A 25,482-nucleotide genomic window follows, 5' to 3' on the forward strand; every position below is an offset into this window, starting at 1 on the left:
TTTTCCCAAATCTTTGGCTGTATTGCAATGGTTGTTTCAATTTGTAGTATCCAGCTAAACATTTCCTATTATGGGTTAACAATATATTTTTACCAATATGTGTATTTTAACAGTATTTATCCAACATAACAAAATAAACTGCAATTTGTCATATTTTTTACAAAACATTTTATAAATATTTTTACAAAATGTATACAAAGCAATTTCAAGTGAGACATACTATACAAATGAAAGTTTTTAAGCAAATGAAGTTCATATTACATTGACAAAGTGACACATCCTCTTTCAGTAAAGTCAGTCTGTAAGGCCTCCCAAATCTAACAGATCAGTTATGCTGACCTTGTTGAATCAGATTTTTTATAGTTGCCAGCTAAAAATGTTTTAACTTTAGACAATGTGGAAAGACATCAGGTAGTCAAGAGACCAAATCTACAAAGCAGGTAAGCACAAATAAATGGCCTTCACTGGATTTAGGATCATGGGCTGCATAACAAATTCACACTTTGTTTCTTTACAATGAACAAAAATATTTTACTGCATTACCATTTAAAATATTCAGAACTCTAAAACCAAGTTCAGTTTAATAAATAAATACATTAGCTATCCCAGGTTAATTCAGCTGAACTTCGTTCAGTGGGTTCCCAGCACAAAATCCTGGGATAAATATAGGTATGATTTAATCCACATTGATGAAGTGCATTTCAGATGTCTTGGCTAAGACGTTATCTAAAATTAAACTCTCACCTAAGATTCAAAACATATACACTTTATTTTGGTATTTAGGTTCAGAATATTCTGTACATACAATGGGAACTTTACACTAGCAGGTAAAATCAAAATAAGAAGTTGTACAAATGTGAACATTTTTTTTTTACATTTCCAATCAGATACTACTTAAACCAATTTATGTGACTGGTGCAATATACACCCTGCTTTCCAAATTACCTCATTATGGTTACAGTTCAATTATGTTTCCTTCACAAAACCTTGAGGGAAAAGCACCTTCTCTTTATGTTACTTAAAAGAAACAAATAATTAAAGCCATCCTCGCAAAAAATAAATTTGTGAAAATGCCAAGCCACCAATTATAGTTATTTAAATTATGGTTGCCATGAAGTGTACAAAATCCTAAGCCTGTGACTTTAAAATTCACATACTTTTTTTTTAAAGGAGGCAATAAAATTAAACATTTTTCTATTCCTATTATATGTGGATGGTACATTAACTGTTGTTACTCTTTTGCTGAATTAAATGATATTTTATTAATCCATGGCAATGTGATCACAATACAAGAATGGTAGTGTGTTTTCTGTGTTGAATAATATAACAGAATTCAGTTTTGCTGAATTATTTGGAATAAAGAAAGGAAAATGTGACTCTAAACATTCTGGCAATCTGACAGACAACCAGTTCATCATTGCTATGTAGCAAAACTACATGGAGCTTTACAACTGAATGAAGATCTCCATCAGATCAGCATCAGAGAGTCCGCAATAAATTTTGAATATTTCTGTAAAGAGAAGCTGCAGACAAAGCGTCTTATAAATCACAGTTCTCTGTCCTTTTGAGTGGGCATAATTGTATGCAACAGCATTAAAGAAAGTTTGTATAGATTTTTTTTCTTTAAACCTGGCAACCTAGAAGGAAAAATTTATAGATTTAAATAAAGAAATTTACATTATCAATATGATCACCAGCCAAATGCAAACCATGCATGAGGTTCCTTTGTCTCTAGATGATGAGATATATGCTTTTACATGTAATTTTGTTAATGGATAGAAATTTAACTTTGGTTTGTATGTGTTTTGGTAATATGACCACTGCTGCAAATGGATTAACATTCTGAACAATTAGAAGCAGAAACAACCAAAATAACACTGTCCTTTAACTTGTTCAGATTAAGGCTAGTACTTCTTAAACTATAAACATCTACTATAACAACACAATTTTTAAGTAAAAATGCTTGTCATACTTTGTTTAGAAAAACATAATACAATTTCAGAAATATTTAGTTGATTATATCCAATTATAAAATACAAAAGCTTTTGATGAAGAATCAATGTGTCAATCAAAAAGGTGTTTTTGTGTATATGTGTATGTTATGTGCATGACTACTTTGTAGCCTCTTTTGATATTTCCTAGCTACTAGCTTTTCTAAACTTTATGTTCATTGTTCCATACCAAATTAACTTAAACTCTACAATGTTATTCCTCTGAATTATATTGGTTTCTGCTTATGGAGCAGTTGAATAGCACTTGAAGTATAAAACTCTGTAAATTCTGCTTATAATTTCTCAGTTTACATTTTTTTCTCTATTTCTTGTAAATCTGACAAAGACATTTCTGCAAAGGTAAACTGTAAAAATTTTAACTAGAGATTTAAATCTTGACAGGATATAGAGAGAGCATTTTAAATTTTTCTTATTAAATATTGACGGTATTTACACCTCTTAGTAGACTGTGATTGTCAATACCAGTATACTACCTTATGTAGGGTTTAGTAAATTAATGTTTCATTAAGCTGCAACATCAAAACTGTTTATATGAGCAATGTAATCCGGTGGTTAGAGTGTAACACTTAGCCACAGATCATGATAAAGATGTTGGGAATTTTCTGTTCCATATTTTATTAGCCACAGTTTTGTCATGTTGCCAACTCTGGATTATATAACCCTAATTGTAACTATTGGAAAGCCAACAATTGTAAATCATGGTTCATGAATCTAGTTTAGTTATTCATTATAGCTTCAACCTCAGGCAACACATTAAACTATAGTTTAAAATAGAAACAAAAGCTTCTGATCTTACTAGCGCAGTTGAGTTGGAAGAAGAGAGGGAAGGGAAAGACTCACTGAGAATCACTCTTGAAATGGTATAGAACATGGATGAGAATTACATTCAATCACAGCCAACAAATAGGCCTTACCAAACAGTTTTCTCTTAAGGTTTTATATTACTGGATACCTCACTGTAACCACAATGAGTATTGCTCTCAAACAAAGAACAGAACCTACTTTAGAAAGTACACATCAGTGGTATCTTTCACATTTGTTTCTAAGGAAGATTTGTCCACAGTACTGTAACTATTAACACTCTAAGATACTATTTACAGCAGCTTCCAAAAGAGAGTCAGTTTCTACAATGCTTTCATTGTGGTCTGGAATAAACTTCTCCAGGCAGTTTTCCTGCGGAGCAATAAGTGAACAGTTAGGATACTCTAACGAGCCACTAGCAGCTGCCTCACTTTGTGGCTGCCTTTCAGTCTTTTTCAATTCTACTATATTTTTTAATGTACTTTCTAAACTCTTATTGGCAAGCAAATCCTTTTGGGGTTTTCCAGAAACTTTCCAGTTGTCTGGTGGCAAATCCACATTCTTTGGAGAACTCCGAGGAGTTTTATCTTGGAGGGAATGATTATATGCTGTTTCTGAACGAGAATCAACTGTATTCCAACAGGTTTTATTATGCGTACCACGATCTGCATTTGATAAGAGTTTATATGAATGAGCTTTAGAAGCTAAAGAATTTTCATTCAACTTGTCAAGACCTTTAAGAGCGATTTTTTGTTCAGAAGAAGCCATATGTTGGCTTTCGGGAGAGCAGCTTTCAGAAGAGCATTTCTCAAATGTTAAAGCTTTTGCAAGATCTGCTTTTTTAACAGAAATGTTTTCTTGTGGTGGACTCACAATATTGTTAGGCACTACATGAAGTTTGTTGCACATTAAAGACTCTGCTGTGCTTGACTTGTCTCTCATTTGGGTATTAGCAGTCTGGTTTTGAAAAGTTAAAGATTTGCTAGTTTGATGATCACTTTCGTGAAGCTGTGTGTCATCATCACTCTTGTCATATTGTGTGGTTGAGCAACAAAAGTCTGCCAGAAAACCATCTGAAAATTGGAAGAAAAGTATTTAATACTACAGTGTTGTACAATAGCAAGACATAAGAAATATTCTTTAATATTTCAGACCTGGGATACTGATATGTTTTCAGACCTGGGATACTGATATTTTGCCCAAAGTGGAATTTTGGGACCAACGTCTTTTTTTTTTTTTATCATGGATCTGTAGGACACAAATACTACAGTAAGCCCCATTTACATTAAGCCACAACTAAGACGTAAAAAATAAGTGATCTGCTAAATAAATAAAAACATACAGTGAACTATTGTACATATTAAAATATGTTTTTAGGTTTCAGATTGTAGCTTAAGCAGAATTCTGGTTAGTTCAGTGTTCAGTGTGAATCACAATGAAAAGTGTTGTAACAAAATATCCTTTAAAAAGAAGTCAAAGTGGGAAGAAAGGACCTACGAAATCCATTTGGTCTAGTGGTTAAGGCACCAGATTATAAGCCGGAGACTCTGACCTCTAGTCCTATCTTAGCCATGGAAGCCAACTGGATGCTCGGGCCAATGACTCTTTCTCAATCCAACTCATCTCACAAGGTGGTTGTTGTGGGGATAATAGGAGAGGAAGATGCATTGGATATGTTTGCTGTCTTGAGTTACTTATAAAAATAATAAAGGTGGGATACAAATAAATAAATAATATTAAGTTAAAATTACCTGACCTATTAATTATTGCTGGACTTATTAACTGTTACTTCACTGAAAACTGACAAATGCCTTCTGTACCTATATACACATTTTTTATAAAATAAAGTAATATTTAAGAATTTCAAAATATTCAAATTTTGTGTTGAAATTTGTTCTCAACTGCCATCATTAATTATTTTAGCTTACAACATTTCTATTCAAAATTAGAATATTTTTCTAAATATAGAAGTAAGAAATATACTTGCACACATAGTTCCTTTTAAAACAAATCACATCATATTTTACAAGCGAAAGTGATTTAAATATTGGCCCTTGGCAAAACAAATTTATGAATACATGAATACAGGTGTATCAAAATCACACACTGTATCCTTCCAACAAACATATTGTTTGGGGAAGTGAAGAATAGACAAACAAGTGGTGCCAGCGGGAAGAATTAAGATTAATAGCACAACATAGGCTACTGCATTACACTGTTATTTATTCATTAGTATGAATACGGATGCAGTATGGGTCTTAAAAACCACATATCCATCAAGAATTATGAGACTATGTTGCATTCAATTGGCAAATGAAACAAAATGAAAAAGCAGTGAAATAAACAAAAGAAGTCTCATGTCTAGGAGGAGTCTTAGTTTCTTACCAGGATCAACTATTGCAAGACGTTTATCCCGGGACAGAGATTGTCTTTCTTCCTGGTTAAACATCCTGTCAATCATTACCATTTCTGCTGAAGGATTTATTCTCTGGAAAAGAAAACAAACAAAATCAGCTCCCGTGTTACAAACAAAAATATGCTCCTGTTTTCTAGCCAATTGTTGAAATTATATGGGAACCATATTAATATCATATCAAACCACAATACAAAATAATACAACACAGTACAATACATAAAAATAGAACTCTGTCTGTTTTTGATCCAGAAGAGCCTTTTCTGCTGCAGTGCCTGCTCTTTGGAACATCTTATCCTAAGGCAAGATCTTCCCCCACCTTCCTATCCTTCCACAAGAGCCTAGACCTTGCTCTGTTGAATGGCCTGGGTCCAAATAGGATAGTTCAATGCTGGAGGTGGCTGCTGGATTTATGGCAGATTCCCCCTCCCCCTCGTTCTTTGCTCTTTACCCATCCATCTTTCTTTTTTGATTGTATTTCTCATTATGGTCTCTTTCATTGTTTATTTTATTGTTCTATTACCTAGCTTCTGTTCATTCATTTCATTTCTTCCTCTTCATTATTGTAAATTGTCTAGAGTAGCCCTGTGGCAAAACAGTTGGCATATAAATCTAACAAATAAATAGCATAACAGTTCCAGTGACTGCTGCACTCAATGCTGCTCCAGTGGTCACAGGATTGCCTTTCAGATACTTGGCAACTGGCTCGCATTTACAATGCGTCCCACTGTCAGTTTCCAGCAAAATTGATTTTCTTAACAGCCACATGATTAACTTAACAATCACGTGTGTTCTTTAACCACCATGGTGATTTGCTTTACGACCATCATAAAAATGGTCATAAAATCAAGTAGTGATCCACTTAACAACTGCAACCAAAGGAGGGAGCAAGGAATGTGGCAATGGTCAAACAGGATGTGCAAGAGCGCAATACAAGTTGGAAAGCAGCAAAGGTAGAAAGAGTTCAGAAGGGCTGGGGATGATGCACGGGTAGGGGAGACTTCCCTGCCAGATTACCCCCATTGACTTTCCAGGGAAGTCACCATAGAAGGTTGCAAATGGGAATCATGTGATTGAGTAAGGTTGCTGCTGTTTGTAGGGTGAACCAGTTGACAAGTTTCCTGACTGCGATAGCATGACTGCAGGAGTCTGCAGAGTGCTGAATTCCAAGGATTAGTCATAATCACCATTCATTCAACATCACTGTAACTTTGAACAGTTGATAAATAAATGGCTCTAGGTCAACTCTAACTGTAGTTTGACATGAGTGACTGTAGCAAATGAGGATTATGTTATAGAGCTAAGAATTTGTAGTAACCTTTGTAGTAACCTCAATTAAAAACTGGGTCGCCATGTTAGCTACTTACAAATGAAAGATACTTTGAAGCTATCTTATATCTTGGAAATGAATCAATTTTGCTTCCCTCTACCTATTACATTCACATGCCAGTATTAAACACATAGTTAATGTTACAACTAGTTTGGCCTGAAAAAAACATATATAATTATTTTTCATTGGTCTTACCATTGCATCTTCCAATAGAAGACATCTGTATTTATTTAGCATTGACTGTGTTCTTTTCAGAAGATGTGTTGCTGCAGATTCAAATTCATTATCCACTGAAAAGGCATTAAAATACATTTAGATAGTAATTTTTAAACAATAAAATATTTATAATAAACCTTTTCTTCCATTTTCCATTATATGTATAACATATAACTTATAAGCCCCCCTCCCCCCATACATACACACACCTTTTTCAAAATAGTAGAATGGGAAAAATACCTTTCCTTAAATCCTCTTCAGTTGGCAGTGATCCTTGGCACACATGGTATGAAAGAAGTCTCTGGACTGCATCCCTTAAAGATCTGAACTGACTTTTGTCAGGAGTTACAGCCTGTGCCTGATCTTTCTGTAATTGCTGTAGAATGCTAGTAGAAAGAAGATAACCATCAGCTATTTTACGATGACATCTGGAACAATTTTGCAAAATTTGTGAACGGCAAAAATTTTTAAAAGCTAAAATGTATATTGAAAGGAAATAACTTACAAGGCTCCTTTGGTTAATTGTTTAGCAGCAGGTCTCTTTTGTCCTATTATCTGACCATCCACCTAGGTCCAAAATACATTTCTGTTACATTAGGATAATCTTTTATTAAAAGAAACTACAATTTTTGTATATTTAAAAATGTTATAAAAAAATCTACTGAACTACTTTCTATAAACTGCATTAATATGAATTTGAACTTTTTGTGTCAAATATGAAAATAAATGGTTTATACGTTACTGAAGATAATAATTACAATTTTAGACACATTTGCCTTTGAAATTTTTCAAAAATAATCATCCTTATCAGTAGGATATGCCTGTATAATCAAGCATAAAACCAGAGTGTACTTTTTATAGTGTGATCCAAGGATTAATAAAGTGTTTAAAATTTATAATGGCAACTGCCACCAAATATCTAAATTATTGTTTAGTTTCATACAATTTCTCTATTTTCAAATGCACTATCAAAGATTTCCTCACGTCTTATTTTTCAAGATTATTGAATTCAAGCAAATGACAGCAAATATGCTAATGCAGTGTTCCATGTCACAATATTTTATTATTCCTGTAAGCAAGATTATGCCAATAAACAACCTCTTTCATTTTTTATAAACACAGAGCAAGTTCTGTTGATAAACAAATAAATGGTAAGCTGTTGAAAATAGACAGGATTATGTATTATGTATTACAGTATTATTTAGCTTCATATAATATTGAGATATAGTGATAAGAGATTTACAAATGTACTATTACAGATTTTTTTCACAAATCTCCCTTCTCAAAATTATTTTTGGTGGCAAAACGAGAAATTACTTACAGAAGGTGATTTTTTTTACCCTACCTGCATATTTGTTTGAGCAAGCAATGACCCTGCTGTTTTTTCTTGGTGTGGTAACACTGTTCCTATAGGTTGCTGTATGATTTTGGTTCCAGAATCTTGTCCTGTAAATATATTCACTGTGAAGATTCTTGATATTACACAAAGCAAACATATTTGAATCTTCTACCTAAATATACATCACTGAAAGATATTAAATAAATTGTCACTAGGAGTGTTTTTATATAACTTTTCTAGACTAGAGGCCCCCAAACTTTGTGGCTTGGCAGTCCAGCACAGGATGAGGAGATGGTTTGGTGTGAGTGGCAGGTGAATCCACATGTGCGCACAGCTCCATTTGTGGTTATGCGGCCTGGTTCCAGAAGTGGGCTGTGGTTTAGGGGTTAGGGACCCCGTCCTAGACTATAAAATACAAATAGTCCTTGACTCACGACCACAACTAAGCCCAGAATTTTGGTTGTAACTTGTTGCCTTCTCTCTCCTCCCAACATTCTCAAGAAGATTGACCTCTCTTGCCCTGCCCTACACCTCCAGGAAATCTGCTGTAGGCTAGAATGCCTCAGCCATCTAAACTCAGTGGTGCATGAAAATTGTCATGGGTCAGAAGGCAGTAGCCAGCTAGAAGTTGCTACAGGCCAGGCCTCAGCCCTACTAGGATTAGCAGCATGAAGAAACCTGCCTCAAACTGGATCCCCCAGCCTGCTAGGCCCAGTGGCACACAGACCTCATGCCTTCCCAATACCGCTCCCAAGAAATCTAGCTTTCTCCCTCCCCTCCCCACGTCTTCTCTGTGCCCTGGAAGGCCTTCTGGCTGACTTTCTGCTTCCGGCCAGTCTTGAGGAAGAATGCCTTTGGTTAGCTTTCTAACTGAACCTTGCAATGGCTGACTATGATTTTCAACAACTGCAGGAAAAACAAAAAGTAAATGGACTCAGGCATGATAGTACAGGCCTCTTGAGAGTGATGAGGGTAGGAGGGAGAAGGCCAGGCCTCTCAGGAATAGTGGGGAAGGGGGAGGGAGGAGGCCTATGCATGGCTGAGCCAAAACTTTCCAGATGTGGTAGGGCACAAAAAAAAGTCAGGCCGCTCTGGAGTGACGGGAATAAAGAGAAAAGACTCATGTGCTTCTGGGCTTGGCTGGCTGACACCTGCCCATGGCAGGTTTCTGTACAACGGTGGGCACCAGGCTCCTAAGACTTACCCCACCCTCTGAGGCAGTCCTCCATGGTCACTTAACAACCCACCTGTCAATTAATGACCTCAATAAGAGAGTATAAAAGAAGAGGCAGAACCAGAGGGAGGAGCTAAGAGAGTAATCAATCTGGAGTTGTAACATTGCAATTCAAATCCACCCCCCACCCACCCACCCCGAATTCTGTAAACTCTTACCCAGCACTAATTTAGTACTGACCATTAATTGACTAGATTCTTGTGAATAGACTTGAGCAGTAAACGTTGTGAACTACTACTTAACATATGATTCTGATCCTTTGTACCTGACAGAAAGCTAGGATTGTGGTCATTGAGCAGGTAGCCTATAGATGTCTCATTTAATGACACAATGATTTATGACCTACATTCTAAATTTGGTTTTAAGTCAAGGAGTACCTGTATAATAGTTATAATTCTATATATAGTCATTTAATGTAGACCTATTATATATAATTATATATAAAAAGACCTATTATATATTATGTATAATGTATATGCATGTGTGTTCATTTATAATACACTTCTATAGCTATCGTATTTTTAACTTTCTATATTTTGTATGCCATTCCATATTTCATTGTATTTATCCATACAAAATTTATATCTATATGCAATAATTTACATCTATATGCAATAAGAAGCAAGCAATTCATTGAATAAATGGGACCATAGATTTATCCTTCAAATCTTGCAATATGAATCTCTTTTCCTTCAAAACTAGGAGCAGATTACAATTGTCTTGGGAAGCTTATAATAAGGAATGGACAAAACATTCCATGCATAGAACAACCAATTTGGGATGGTCCATCCCCAGAACAAAGTACATCATTCATTTCTGGACGTGAACCCCTAACATGGAGACTGACTTTCATTTGAAATATTTTACCAATAAAGGAGAATATTTGTAGTTCAGGTTTGAAATGAGGGGTCCTTGGTGCTCTCTTAGCTTTTCTCAGTTCTACATCAAATCCTTTGTATACTTAATAGCGGCAAGTTCTATGTTCACATATATATCATCAAATAGCTGGTATTTTTTAAAACATTGCCATATGTTAATAAAGTCACTGAATCACTGATATTAGCCAAAAAAACTTGACAAATGCACTTTTAGATTTTAATTTTACTAACTCTTTATATCTTGTCTATGTATATCAATAGTATAGATATTAATATCTACTTACAATCCAAATTTTTCAACTAATACTTAAGATCACATTAGAATGAAATCATTCATTCATGAGAGATTAGAAAGAAATTAAAATCTAATAAACTAGATTACCTAAAAGATTTGTTGGCTGTGGTTGTCTCAAGTTGTCCTGTGATTTTGATGATGCAACTGAAGATGCCAGGTTGGTTGTTTTTTTTTGAATCTGCAAAGATACAAGACAGACATGTCACACATATAATTTAAGAAAATAGATATTTAAAAAGAAATAATCCACATAAAAATATATAAGCAGCTGAGTTCCACATCATTTACCCACAGTTTTAACCTGTTATTGGATGAATCACAATAGCTTCATTTAAGACATCATACTAAACCATAAACCAGGAACACCTAACATATTTCTCATAGTGAAAGATGTATATCCAATAATGCAGTGACATCACTGGGGATGGGAGTGGGGTAAGGTAAAAATGCTGTCAGACTTTTTTGGAAGGGCTTCAAATTATTATGTGTGATCAATTCTTTGAGTGCTAGACTTCCATACTATTTCTGATTTAATTAGAATTAAGGCTATTGATTCTGGTATTAACTGAAGACAGGCTCACCTTCATTCATAGAGTTGAACTTCAACTAATTATATTCAATTTACATCCTAAATCTTTATAATTGAATTGGAGCAAAGTATGGATAAAGTCCTTACTTCTCATTTATTATTTTTATATAAATGCTTTATTCATTCTCCATATACAAATTACTACAACATTTAATTGTTAGCTTCAGTAGTTAGTTCAGATATCACAAAGTTTATGACTAAACTGTTAGTTAACATGATGAAAGCAAGCCACAGTAAGCCTGGAATTATCTACCCTCCTCTATGCCTCTTTATTGTGTATGTGAGAGTAAATTGGAAATATCCATTTAAATTCCATTTTTAACATAAAATATCATTATGTTGAAATCCCAAACTGTGGTTAATCTTGCTTTTGATTAATGAAAATAAAGAAATTCATACACTGCAATTAATTTAAAACAGAAGTGAGAAGTTCACTGAATTCTGACATTCACTGTAGTTAATTATCTCATGAAGCTCATCAAATATAGTTTTAAATGAAAACACATCTAAGCCAGTAATAAACCTTATTTCTATGAAACCAAGTTTTAATCAAAATAATAATTTCATGTAAATGGGGGGGGGAGAAGAAAGTTGGTATTATCACATCAATAAAACAGCAAAGTTGTTTCAAAATACTACTTAATGTTTTAGAAGCACAGGCTGCATGATCATACCAAATCCTGCATCATTAAAGAAACTAAATTTATGGAATATTTTTGATCTTATGAATCATACCTGTCCGAAAGAAAATGGTGGCTGGGTTACTGATGTGTGACTAAAACTGCTGATAGGTTTTGAAGAAGAAACTGGAAGTCGATGTGATACACTGACTGACAACTGAGTTCTATTTTGCTGTGTAAGTTGATCTCCAGCAAAGCTTCCACTTGAAGCTACAGACTGAGCCGATGAGCCAATGTTTGAATGTACTGTAGCAGAGGAACTCACAACAGTAAAACGATTACTTGAAGATATATTTGAACCAGTTGCCTGTCCAGGAGACGCTGCTGAAAATCCTGTTCTGCCTTGGGAAAGGTTTCCTTGGTTTGGAGATAAATGTAATACAGCGGAAGAGGATTGTTGTAGTGGAACCTGACCACCAACAATTTGAGAAGTTCCATGGTTGACTAGAACTTGGTTTCCAGAAGGAGAAAATGTCTGACCAGAAACTAACTGTACAGCATTCTGATTATTCAGCATTTGTCCTGAATATGTTTGGTTATTTCTGAGCATATTCGTAGAGTTTCTATTTAACATAACATGCTCAGTGGATACTTGACTGGAAACAAGTTGTGAAGACTGATTCTGAAGCAGCTGTCCATTTACAGTCTGGACATGATGAACTGGACTGGGATTTACAGAGAGACTTGTGGGTATAAGAAACTGATTCTGAGACGCATGAGGTTGTCCCATTGGAGAATGGATAACAATGCTACCACTGGCATTACTTACTGTTTGGGAAGTAACTGGTTTTCTTGAATTTTGTTGACTAACAATATTAACAGACATATGTGGACCAACTACTGAATTCTGAGGGGAATTTGATGAAGCAAAGGGAATCCCTTGTTGTACATGATGCTGCTGTATTCCTAAGCTATTTACATTGTAAGTGGCTTGCTGTCCCATCTGAATTGGTTTGGGTTGAATATTGATGGGAATTTTGTTAGAATTTGGAGCAAGACCCCTCTGTATAATGATGTTGTGTACAGGCAACGATGCCTGAAAATTTGTACTATTAAATGGAACAGTTACAGGTTGTGCTACTGGGCTTGAATTTGAATTGCCAAACAATGAGTTCCCATTAGGAGTTTGTCTATGAACCAAAAGTCCACCACTCATATTTCCAGGTGCTTGTTGTCCGCCACCCTTCAATATAATATGAGATCCTTCAAGATTATTTATGGCCATCATAGAAGGTTGATTACTAAATGAACCAATTAGTTGTATTTGTCCAGAATTACCAATCTGACTGTTTGACAAATGCTGACTGGGAACACTGATCCCCACATGTTGCATAAAGCCATGTTGCACACCAACTGTATTGCTTGTAAAAGATGCTCCAACTGGTGGCTGTACTACTTGAGTAACTCCAATAGGTTGCAGCGTTTGACCTGAGTAATTGGAAACATTAGAAGCCTGAGTAAAAGATGCTGATGAGGAAGGATGAAGCTGTGTTTGTGCAAACTGTTGATTGGAACCTATGTTGGCATCCAAATAAGCCTCTTCTGCCAAAGTCTGCTCAGTAATATTAGCTTCTTGCAAAGATTTCTGGAGGATATCAAAAGGCTGATCTTCACTAAGATCAGGCAATGGAGATGATTCAAGTTCATCATCAAGAAACTGAAGGGTACTTGGCAACTGTAGTCCATCATTAGACCCTTCTCCAAGCTGACCACCAACACCTTTGATTGATGACTTAGGATCAGAGCTCTGAAAGGAAAAAAAATACAGTTAAATTTCTTCAATCTGTTTTTAAAAAGTCAAATGTAGAGCATAGTTCACTATAATTATTTTCCTTTTCTCAGTTTATTATTGGAACAATAATATTACTGTTGTGAAACACTGTAATATAATTCTAACATTCTTTTAACAAGCATTGTTGGTATATACTCATTTAAATCCCACAGAGGTCCTGCGAAGGATTAATTAAAAATAGCCTGAGAGCTCTGAATCCACAAACAATTCTATAGCCAAATCCAACAAGTCTGCTTTTAATTACCCCACTTCACAACAGGATAAAGATACTGGTATGCAAAATGTATAAATTGATGACAAGAGCATAATGTAAACGAGCAGAACATTCTCTTCTTAACCACTCTATTCGATCATTTGAATGTTGCAGCACATTTACTACAGTTTGTAGTTATTTAAGGGACTGGCAGCAAGTTATCTACTATATATCTCATTAAAAAGCTACAGCTGTTTACGTTTTATATTTTTCTTTAGAGAAAAATATAACAAAGACACTCTAATAATGTTGAAACTTTATCTAACTGCAAATCTATCATGACATGAAATATTGGGCTTTGTCATGTTATGAAATCACACTTTGGATCTGAAGGAAAGAACTACTCCAGAGTACGTACAGGAATTTTATGGCAACTCCTTAAAGCAGCTTGGTCTTCTCCAAGGACCACTCAGCTGCCCTCTGTAACTGCAGCATAAGCTCTGGAAAATATATGTTTTGTTTAGGTGCTATGTAGGTGTCTAAATGGAGACTAAAACACCCTTGAAGTGTAAAGACCTGTACAGTCCTGCTACACATCATCTCAACTTGTACTATTTGGCTAGCATGTCCAGAAAGTAGGTCATCACAATCTTTATTTTTTGTTAGAATCTACTATGTCTGAATTGCAAACTAGAAGTAACAAAGTAAAAAAAACAATGTATTATGAGTTCAACTGACTACAAATCCTGCTACAACAGATCAGGGTATATTAAGAGGTAATTCTGGGTTACTTGTATCTGTCTCATAATTCTTTCTAATAGAGAGAGAGGAAGTAGAATTTTTAGTAACACCTTTACCACTTTTCTTGATAAAATTTTCTTGTACTGTGACTTGCTCTAACTAGATACCCGCTCAGTTTCTGAATTCCAACAATTTGCATATGTGGGCAAATAGAATTCACAAGACTAAATACTTTGGGGAAGGAATAGCTTCCCATTGCAATTCATTTCAGGTGTATAAATACTGTGAAATTAAAATCTGGGAGAATAATTATTCATTAATATCACTAATAAAAATAGTATATATATGGTGTATAAATACTGTGAAATTAAAATCTGGGAGAATAATTATTCATTAATATCACTAATAAAAATAGTATATATATGGACAACATAGATATTAAGAGCCATGGTGGCACAGTGGTTATAATGCAGTACTGCGGGCTACTTCTGCCAGCTGTCTGTAATTTGGCAGTTTGAATCTCACCAGGCTCAACGATGACTCAGCCTTCCATCCTTCCAAGGTTGGTAAAATGAGGACCCAAATTGTTGGGGGCCATATGCTGACTCTGTAAACCGCTTAGAGGTCTGTAAAGCACTGTGAAGCTGTATATAAATCTAACTGCTATTGCTATTTGATCTTATAAGATAATCAGTTACTATTTTTATTCCATTCAATTACATATAATATAAACAATGCAAATAGTCTATAGAATCTACAATAACATTGTATATTTTTTCTTTATACTTACGCTGGTATTGGCAAAAATGGAATTTGAGTTGGCTGCAGAATATCCTATGTTACTCAAGTCTTCGCTATTCTGTGACAACACAAATAAATAATCATAAACTAAGAGCAATACATTTGGAATACAACTTTCTTTGTTATTTAATAAGAGTTTGTCCCTTAAGTGCTAAAATTCAACATTAAATTTTTCCTCCCACTACCTTTTCATCAACAATTGTGCTTATTCTTTCCAACTTCAGGAAACTATTGTAGCCTCAGAAAGATTCAAAGAGAGTTCTCTGCCACATAAACTTGAAAAGTGCTAAAATGTAGACTACCTCTTTTACATTTCCACTCATTAGGCACATAAGATTTCTTTTAAATGAAAAGAAAAAAAATGCAGGACTGTAACCGCACATTTCTAGTTTGCTGTGATAAACTTTGCATGTCACGGAATTTGCTTTGATTCTGCAGGCATACTTCTAACAACTCTGAACAATTGTTAACAAAATTAAATGTACAATAAGAGAACACAAATAACTTACAGATTTACTACCCCCTCCGTGTAGAAAGTAATTCAGTGCCTGTGGATCTCTAAAAGATATATAAAGAAAAGTAAGATGGACCATTTTAAATATTAAAGCATTTTAAAACATAAAAGTTGCTAACATTTCAACTGTTTCAATAGGTAGCAGCACATGGTATTTTTCCTGTAGACTTGGAAGGCTAGCAGATTTGGTCCAGGTTAGCATTTGGCTGGTAACTACCAAGGAATAGCAGGAATATAGGCTAAACTGGGAAATTAAATAACATCCCAGAAAGTTGCAATGGAAAAAAAAGCTTTCATATTGTTACCCACTCCCCCAAAAAATGTATGGTTGTGACTTTGTAACCATCCAGAGATGAAATTGACCTGGGGACATATTTATATTTAAAATATAAATTGGCTTATAAACAGAAACTATTTATCTTTTTCTTTCTGAGCATCTAAGCTATATTTATCTTTTTCATCTCTTGGTTTATTTTGATATATTCTTCAGCCAAGTGAATTTTTATAGAGTATTTGTATAAATAATACAGCAAATTATAATCAGTAGTAAAAATTACAGTTTTATCTTATATGGTAAAATTTTTCAAGTCAATTTTTCAGATAAATATATTTCATTGGTTGCAGATGAAATATGCTACAGCAAAATAGATGAAATATGCTACAGCAAAAAGGTTACAACCTCCAAACCAGTAACCAAGTTCAGGTGACCATCTATTGCAGGGGTAACAATGCATCATGCAGACCACACCCACCCCAGCTCCACAAAGGGGGGAAATGTCAAATGACAGCAATGGAGTTTGACACCCGTGATCTATTGCCTGCTTGATGCTCAGAAAGATAGATTCACTAAGTGGCTGTTATTTAAACTCACATACAAAGAATTTGAGAAGATTCTGAACATATTATTTCCTTGCATTCTTTTTTCTGTTCCATGGAATTCTGCATGAGGTGTATGCAGCTTCCCCAACAATCTTCTATCCAACATCTGCATAATTTTACTACTGTATTATCATACTTTAAGTCATGCCTTGGGATTAAGAGAACTTAGATTTCATTTTTGCTTTTTATCTTTAAAATAGATGAAAATAAAAAATATGGGATGCAAATATGTAAATATATATGTGAAAATATTTTCCAATATGACAATGACTTTTCTTAAATAATATTAAATTAAGAGGAGGAAGGGCTTGTTCTACATACATTCTGGGTTTTTTTATACTCTGAGAACAGAAACAAATGAATGGGTAACAATATAAACAGATGCAGATTTTGCTGATAAAAATCATAGAAGCCTATAAAAATTAGCCTGAAAAATTGGTTGTTACTTGAGAGGTGAATTTTTATGTTTAATGTCTAAATAGGGCTTGCTTCATTCTACTTCCCCATGCTGTCAGTTACCCTATTCCCTTCCCTTATCTCCACTCAGTTTTGTTCCCTGACCTTTCTACTGCAACTATCTTTTTTAGACTTTTACTTTTTTTTTCTCCTGGAAGAAAGGTCAATTTGTGCATATCAGAGTGGTCTGTGAGTTTATTCCTGCCTTTTTTGAGATTTCTGAAAGTTATGCATAAAAAATGCATGTGTGCATATATAAGTATGTTGTACGTACATCTTTATGAGGGTGGAAGGAATCTCCAGGATTGATTTCAACTGAAGTTGGCAAACCTAGGTTCAACAGACAGCACAGGATGCTTACCTCTGTGTATTTTCTTTTTCTACTTTTCTTTTGGTGGATGTGTTTGATCTTAAATTTAGGGTTATCTTTTATGGAAATTGAGTAATTTTGATTTAATATGATTTATGTATGCATTATTGATGATAGACTATAAAAATAAACTGATACAAATTTTATTTCATGTTTGTGTGTGTGTGTGTGTGTGTGTGTGTGTAGCAGAGGTAACTGCTTTGCAGAAAGAACACTGGTCTCATAATAAACTGAGTTCTTTTCATCAGTTCTGCTTCTGCAGCTTAATGTGCATCTAAAAAACTATTTTAAAAATTCGTTTGGAACAGTGAAGAATGGCAAGAAAGCTGCAGGAAATAAAGGGAAACTACAAAAATCAATCTTCCCTACTTCTTTTTGAAAATTTTAAATCCTGGGGAAAAATTGTTTATTTATTATTGTGAAACAAAATTATGCTTCAGAGGATAGTTTTAATTGGTTTCTTATCAAACAAGCTTTTCTTTTAAAATGAATTTTGAATTTTTTTCAAGGACAGGTATCTAAAATAAAATCTTACCCAATAAGATCAAAGAGACAGGACTCATCATCATCATCATCCATGACAACTAAGAAGAAAATAAAGTATTCATATTGTATCATAAAACACACTTGAAATTATTTTTATGAAAGACTGCTTTATGTAAGAAATTACACAATATATTTACCATGTAAATGCTTTTATCATGCTAATTTACTGTACTAGGTGAACATGTAGTAGGCTACATCCAGTACTATATGGAAGCTAATTTTCCTTATTATGAGTTACTCTTGCCCTCCTCCATGCACAACTCTGAAGAACTATTTAGATCTGTTCCAAAAATCCTCCCAATCCTTCAGATATTTGAGGTGTATTGATGGATGCAATGGGTTAGCATTAGGATACATGCTTACTTCTAGCACGAATCTATATCTGTAATCTAAGTTAGGTATGTGTTCTATTTCTGGACCGCAGTCTAAAAAAAAAGAAATGAAGTCTGATCCATATTAGACCAGAATCCCAATTTGTACTGGTACTATATTGCAGTTTTTCTTCCCCAAAATATTGTCATGGAAAAAATTGTCAAATTATAATGTGGCTGCCATCCCCAAAATATTTATTATTTGTCAGGATTGTCTTGTATGGAGTCAGTGTGGACCTAAATTGAATGTTCCACACATCGATAGTTTTTTGTGTGTCCCATTTGTTTGTTTAGCCTGTGAATGGTTTGTTTTTACTGCATTTTAGCTAGTTCACAACTTTATACTGTTAACTGATTTTTGTCACACACAATATTATAAATAATGCAGTGCTGGGTGTGTGTAACAGTGTCCTGCTTTACAAGATGAATTGTTTGTACTATTTGGTGCATCAGTTAGGTTTATTAGATGGCTCACAACAAATAATTCCCAAATCTGAGTGTACTTGCCCATTCTATTCTTCTAACTCAAGAGATTTGCCAAATTCAGATATATATTGCATTATTTCCTAACATATTTTACTATTTCATCCAAATGAATTTCAGCTCATTCAAGCTCATTGTGCCATAGTATGTCCATGACTGATCCTAAATCACCTGAAGTGCATCCAGATGTTTTGTTTAGAGAATTCTACAACTGTCTTCTAATTGTACACTCCACATTTTGAAACATGCTTTCCATCTTCCAATCAAGAATCTTAAAACTTCAGTGTTGATCACTGTTGTGATTTTTTTCTCATGAAATCTTTCCAATAGTTGGGAATTATGAGTATAATCCAGAGCCTCTGAAAAGCAGAGTGTGACAAGGTGGAACATCAACATGTGGTTCAGAGACTATGATTTTCAAAAATATCCACTGTGAAGTTGAAACCTTATATTTCAAATTCTCTTTATGTGCTTGAAGGTATTCTGATAGATATATTATGAAAGATATAAGCCAATTTTATTAATAAGACATTTCCTCCTCATATCTCATGTACTGACTTTATTACCTAAAGTGCTCTTAAAGACACAGGTAGGCCAACAAAGATATCTAATCTACCTTCCTGCATAGGTGCTCAGCTATTTACTGTGCCTGGATCTTCTAACAATTAGGATTTTATTCTGGAATATAATGGAACATATAAGATACATTATTTAAGGAAAAACTACATCTCGTAGTTTTAATTGGTCTTGTTTTTCTGCCTTTACCTTTTCAAGGGAATGTAAACTGCTGCAAAAGAACATGGTGTAACTGACATTTATCACAAAACACAACTTGTTCCTTCTGTTCTATCTATGTTTTTATTTATCCCACCTTTTTTTCATATACAACTCAATGTGGCAAATATACCACTACTCCTTCCTTCTTCTACTTTCCTCTCAACAGCCCTGAGCTGGGCTAAGAGAAAGTAACTGGTTTGCCATGCCTAAAGCAGGATTGGAACTCGGTTTCTAGGTTTCTAGCCAGCATCTTAACCACTACACCAAACTGGCTCTCTTTCTTCTTTCCTCAAATTTATTTTATATCTGTAGGTTTTTTATACAACAACCTTTAGGGAAGTTTAATATGATCAAGTGTATATATATTTTCATATTTTATTTGAAACCATGAAATGATTTAACATACTGTATTCAGCCAATTTTTATTAAAAGAAACTGGTTTTAAAAAAACATAGCTTAGTAGATGAATCCAACCTTTTCCTAGACAATTCCATACATCTTCTATATACATGTTAATTATTCCTTGAAATAAAAGAATGTTACTATATTCTATGTTACTTAAAGCAGTTTCAAATTGTTTGATATTATTTTGATAAAATTATATTAATCAAGGGACACTGCATTAGAATCCCCCGATAGATTACTGCAAGGATCTTCATTAAGACTTGTGGACTTCAACTCCCAGAATTCCTGAGCTAACATGACTGGAGGAGGAATTCTTGGAGTTGAAGTCCACAAGTCCTAAAGCTATCAAGTTTGAAGACCCCTGGGCTTACTTACTGCATAGTAGTATTTCAAGGATAAATTAGCATTATTATTACAAACACTTTGTCCTTAATTTGTCTCCCCCTTGTTATGAAGAATATGTATAAATTTTATTAATATGTATATTTTCAACCACTGGTTTAAATGTAAAATAATCAAACATTACTCATTTCTTACTTAGATGGGAGAAGACATGAACACAAATGACACAGTAAGTGTCTATGGAGTAAGAATGTGTGATTGCAGAACCCCTGTTTATAATCAGTCCTACTTCATATTAAATGTGCTTATATGTTTTGGTAATTTCCACTGGAAGGCAGGAAATTGGAAACATATTGTTTTCTCTTGCACATTAGTTTTACTCCTGATAATTTATTTGTGAGAAGTTGTCAAGTTATTCACTAGCTTGCATTTACGGTTCTGGTCTCGCTAACAATGTGGCAGATGTGTCTATAACTTCTCTAGATTGTGAGTTTATAAAGCTAGATGATATCATTGGCCTTATGATGTTTCCCAGTATATTGCTACATTTGCCCAGCTCATATACTAGAATAGGGACATATAGAAAGTAAGTTGAACAGAATGGCTAACAGTTAACAACTGCCACATTATTCTTTAGATTCATAATAAAAAAAAAATCATCTGCACATGCTCATTTATCAATTATCTACAAATATATACATTGAATCTTTCATAACATCCTTTTTGCTTTGTAACAAAGTAAAACAAATGTGATCATTTATCAGTGATAAATTCTAGTTAAAAAGTGAGTTTTTCTGTTGTGCTATTATTCTAATAAAGCTAGACCTTCTCAATGAATTGATAAACTAAGAACTTTCTTCAAGTTTTCTATTTATCAAAATGAAATAAAAGATTGTGAATGTATCTAAACTGTGAACACCACCTGTGCTACAAATGAATTATAAGCATGATTGAGAATAAGGGTGTATGTTAATTTTACATGCATTTGAATAGAAAGCAGCACTCCTAAGATTGGCAGGAATAAATAAGCACTATCTCATAAAAGCTATGTAAATTAGTTTTAGCAGACTGGGCCACTCATTAAATGGACAAGATTTATAAAGGTTATAAGTTGGTATTCTCATTAGTTGCAAATTCCCATAATTTCTTTCCATCTGTATTTTACATATGATGTACAGCTTTTTTTAAGTCTTAGAAAACAAACAATTCTAGTTGAAAGTATGGTTTGCTTTTAGATTCAAGGTCCTTTCTAGCACCATGAGGAAACATTAATAGAATGTCATTCTTTGAACATAAATACTGTGCCCTGGGACTTCTATGTGGTAAGATCTGCTGCTGGAAAAATATCATAAATATATCCAGAAGCTCATCTTTTCAGTTTGAAAAATATGCATGCTGCATAAATCTAGGCCTAACAAAACATCATTAACTAAAATGTGCATAAGCCAGATAAGAATTCCCAATGAAAACAATTTTTCAATGTCTCCTTTCAAAGCTAGTTTCTTTGATGCCAAATTACTTGCCAAATAAGAAATCCTCTTCTTTCATGAGACTTAAATCAGACATTTTATTGAATTTACAATATAATTTACTAAACTGCTATAAAATATTTTAAATGGGGGGAGGAGGATTATACAGAAAAATGTACATTTATTCCTTGAAGGAAAATTGAAATATTAAACAATATATCTGAATTGCTTTTTTATTTAAACTTTTGCTTGGTTTCTGGATATATTTAAAGCAGATATGTAAACCAATGTGCTAGATAAACCCCTTATAAACAATTGCCTAGGTGCAATGGTAACTGCACTATCCAGTTTAGATTGCCAAAAAGCAATGAAAGATGTAGCCTAACGATAAACACTAACACTTAGAACTTTGTTGAAAAACTACTACTTTTTATTTATTTATTGCATCAGTTATTTATTAGGAAACATAATAATAAACCAAATCCAAATCGTATTTCTTCCATTGAGGATATATGAATGGCTGTACAAATAGATGAAATTAAATTTACTGTCACATTTTAAACTTATCAAGGCAATTATTTCCTAATATTAATCGTTTCTTAAATTTATTCAAAAGATTTTAGTTCTGAAAAATTAGAAGATCAAAGGAAGACATAATAGTAGGAAATTATTGGAAAATGCAACATATCTACTACTGTTTGCCCCATTTTGTTTCCTGTGAAATATCTAAAAAAACCAAAGTTATATTAAAATCTGCCACCACTTCAATTAAGTATTCTGAGATTACAGAATGTAAGAGTACTTGTGTTTTAAATAAACATTTTACTTCATCAAGCCTTCAAAAATAGAAATGTAATGGCAGTGGAAGGTAGGAAAAAGTGTGGTCAAGTTTTATTATGTTCCCTTACTAGATTTTCTGGAATAGGACCTCACTGACACATGTAAAATTGTGTTATTGCAAAAAAGAATTTGAAAGGCCATCCAATTGCCCAAGGTCCTCCATTTTTAATCCACAGATCACACACTGCTTTTTAGTTACTTGCATCACATAGATATTTTCCTCTATTGAGTCTATGTGATTTATACATTCGAGGCTAGACTATTTCAAGGATTTATATCCCAATCTGGTGGGGAACACAAAATGGTAATTTCTATAAAATGAGTTCACAACAATTAATAGTGATAATCGTTGCCATTTGTCCCCATAACCACTAGTATTCTTCATAAGGTAGGTTATAAATGAAAATAAAGACGTAAGAACTTTTTAAAACGAATGCTAATTGTTCTATAGAACAAGAAACTGGGCTTGTAATTATTATTGTTAAAAGCAATAAATTACGTGGCACCATCAACCTCCGTACGATTTCTCCTTCAAATGAGTCGCAGTAAAAGATATTTCACCCCTTTGGAAACCATTTCATAAAGGTGAAGAAGGTCCCCGTTTCCATTTTTGCTCTACTTTGAGAGAGGGAAAGCAACTCCACGAAATAGAGGAAGACGACGCCCCAGCCGAAGGAGAAAGCCTCGTATTAAAAGCATTTCAAAATGGCGGCCGCAGGGAGCGAAAGAGAAGAAACTGCGCCACAAATCCTGGCCGATGGCCAGGCAGCGCCATCTTCCCTTGTTTCTGACCCTCCAGCCGGCAAGGAACGAGACCGGCACGGAAAAAATAGGATTCTTGTGAGGAAAAATTGGCTCCGTCGACTGAGCTTTGGAAATGCATGTTCAATTCGGAAATTCTCCCAGATTAGACAATTTAGGAAGGATGAAAGCCCGACAAAACACAAAGGCCTGAGTTTCCTTCTCAGCAAAAATCGACCATTTCTGCAAACCTACTGTACTTGCATTCCCTATTAAGAGTATTGCCCACTCCTCAACCAAAAAAAACGCACCCAAAATGATCCATCGGGTTTTCAATCCATTCTTTATAAATTTCTCTCCCTCCCCCCGTTCTTTAACCAAAACCAACTCACGATCATTTTTGGAAAATTAATCCCATGCCAGATACAGTCTTCAAAAGGCAAAAACGAAAGCATTGTTACAGATGTAGAATATTTATTATACTTGCAGATTAAAAAAAACATAAACAACAACCGAAATGGATTTTAAATCCTACCGACCCAGAATTATATACACCGAAACAAATCATTTCCATTCCTTGAAACAAGGACGCAAAGGCAAGAAATTGGTGGAGACTGGAGACAAAAAAATAATAAGGAACGAAATTAAGAAGAAAAAAGAATCCCCGTCAAAAAGCGCAACCCATGCTAGAAAGGCGGTGAAAATTAATACGAGATGGGAAAAAATGATCGCTGAAAACAAATCCAACCGGGGAGGCAAAAGAAAAGAAAAATCCACGGCAGCTTCCCGCCCAGGAGCGAGAAGACGAAGCGTCTCCATTTTCCTGAGGAGGAGGAAGAAAGTGTTCCACAGACCAGAGAGCTTTAGAGAAAAGCAAAGAAACGAGGGGGGAAAAAAAGAGGGAGGAGATTTGAAAAGATTATTTTTCTTTCTCCCTCTCCCTCTCCCTCTCACACACACATACACACTTGATTCCCCTCTTCCTCACAGACACACACCCTCAGTCACACTCGCAGACACACACACACACACACAAACACTTTCTCTCCCTCTCTCGACGGCCAAGGGGGTGGCCAGGAGAGGGGGAAAAAAGCCCAAACAAAACAATAACTAATTTTAAACCGGCTCAATCAGTGAGTCATTAAAAGAGGGGCTTTTCTTCCTCCTCTCCTCTACATTTGCATGGCCTCCGAGAGAGGGGCAGCCCCCCCACCATCCTCTCCCGCCGCCCACCTTGCAGCTATCAGCCTAGCCCTGAAACCTTATCTGTCCTCTCTCTCCCCCTCTCTCTCCTCGCTCTCTCTCTCTCTCTCTCCCTCCTTGTTTGCCTCTCCCCCTTTAAGAATCACATTTTGGAGGTGCCCTCAGTAGCCACCACCACAGCCTCTTCCTGCAAAAGAAATAAATATTTCATTTCCATGTGAATTAACATCTGCCCACCAAGCACCACCCGCGCAAAATCGCCCTCCTCCTCCTTTCCTCTCCTCCTCCTCTTCTTTTCTCTTCTCCTTCTTCTTCCTCCCTATGTCCCCTCTCTCTCTCTCCTCTCCTCTCCTCTCTCTCTCCAGATATATATTTATATACCTAGCCCCAGAGCCAATAGCTCTCTGGGCTGAAACCTAATATCCTGGTTTTGGCAACTCCTGGTTGTTAATTTGCTCCTCTTTCTTTTCTGTCTGTCTGGAGATAGATTTTCCCCCCTCTCTTCCCTCCCCGAAGGAAGGGAGGAAGGAGGTTGTGTGTTTTTTTTTTCCTTGAAATTTTTATCACAAAATTATAATACACTCAAAGGGAAACTCACCGTCATGAAAAAGCAGTGCCTTGTCAACGGGGTTTCTTCGCCATCACATCAGGGGCTGGCAGTGTAAGAGAGAGCGAGAGAGCGAGAAAGGGAGGGGGGGAGAGAGGGAGCGAGCGAGCGAGCAAGGAAGAGAGAGCGAGGATAGCGAGAACCCAGTGCGGGAGTTCCAGCTAC

At 35.0% G+C, this 25,482-nt stretch overlaps 1 protein-coding gene and 1 long non-coding RNA gene across 5 annotated transcripts; one reads left to right on the top strand and one right to left on the bottom strand.

Annotated features, from left to right (window-relative positions):
- Positions 1-25,455, bottom strand: BICRAL (BICRA like chromatin remodeling complex associated protein). Of its 4 annotated transcripts, XM_087963105.1 has the most exons (13): positions 23,273-25,238; positions 19,105-19,292; positions 18,069-18,117; positions 15,824-15,872; positions 15,304-15,372; positions 11,843-13,534; positions 10,606-10,696; positions 8,118-8,218; positions 7,278-7,339; positions 7,013-7,158; positions 6,752-6,846; positions 5,199-5,301; positions 1-3,886 (listed from the first exon to the last, which is right to left on the bottom strand). In XM_087963105.1, the coding sequence occupies exons 3-13, from the start codon at positions 18,110-18,112 to the stop codon at positions 3,087-3,089; spliced, it is 3,252 nt and encodes a 1,083-aa protein (XP_087819231.1). In that variant the 5' UTR covers positions 18,113-18,117; positions 19,105-19,292; positions 23,273-25,238; the 3' UTR covers positions 1-3,086. The 4 variants fall into 4 exon arrangements, with proteins under 4 accessions (XP_087819231.1, XP_026539103.1, XP_087819241.1 ...); XM_026683318.2 differs by lacking the exons at positions 19,105-19,292; positions 23,273-25,238 and adding an exon at positions 25,309-25,455; XM_087963115.1 differs by lacking the exon at positions 19,105-19,292 and having other exon boundaries at positions 24,047-25,238.
- LOC148132788 (uncharacterized) lies at positions 21,116-21,532 on the top strand. Its single transcript, XR_015749229.1, has 2 exons — positions 21,116-21,187; positions 21,321-21,532. It is a non-coding gene; the product is annotated as an uncharacterized LOC148132788 (long non-coding RNA).
- Positions 25,456-25,482: the final 27 nt, after the last annotated feature.

This window comes from Notechis scutatus, chromosome 1 (genome assembly GCF_049901735.1).
Source record: "Notechis scutatus isolate UNSWTSFEM ecotype Mainland chromosome 1, rNotScu1.2, whole genome shotgun sequence".
Classification (NCBI taxonomy): Eukaryota; Metazoa; Chordata; class Lepidosauria; order Squamata; family Elapidae; genus Notechis; species Notechis scutatus.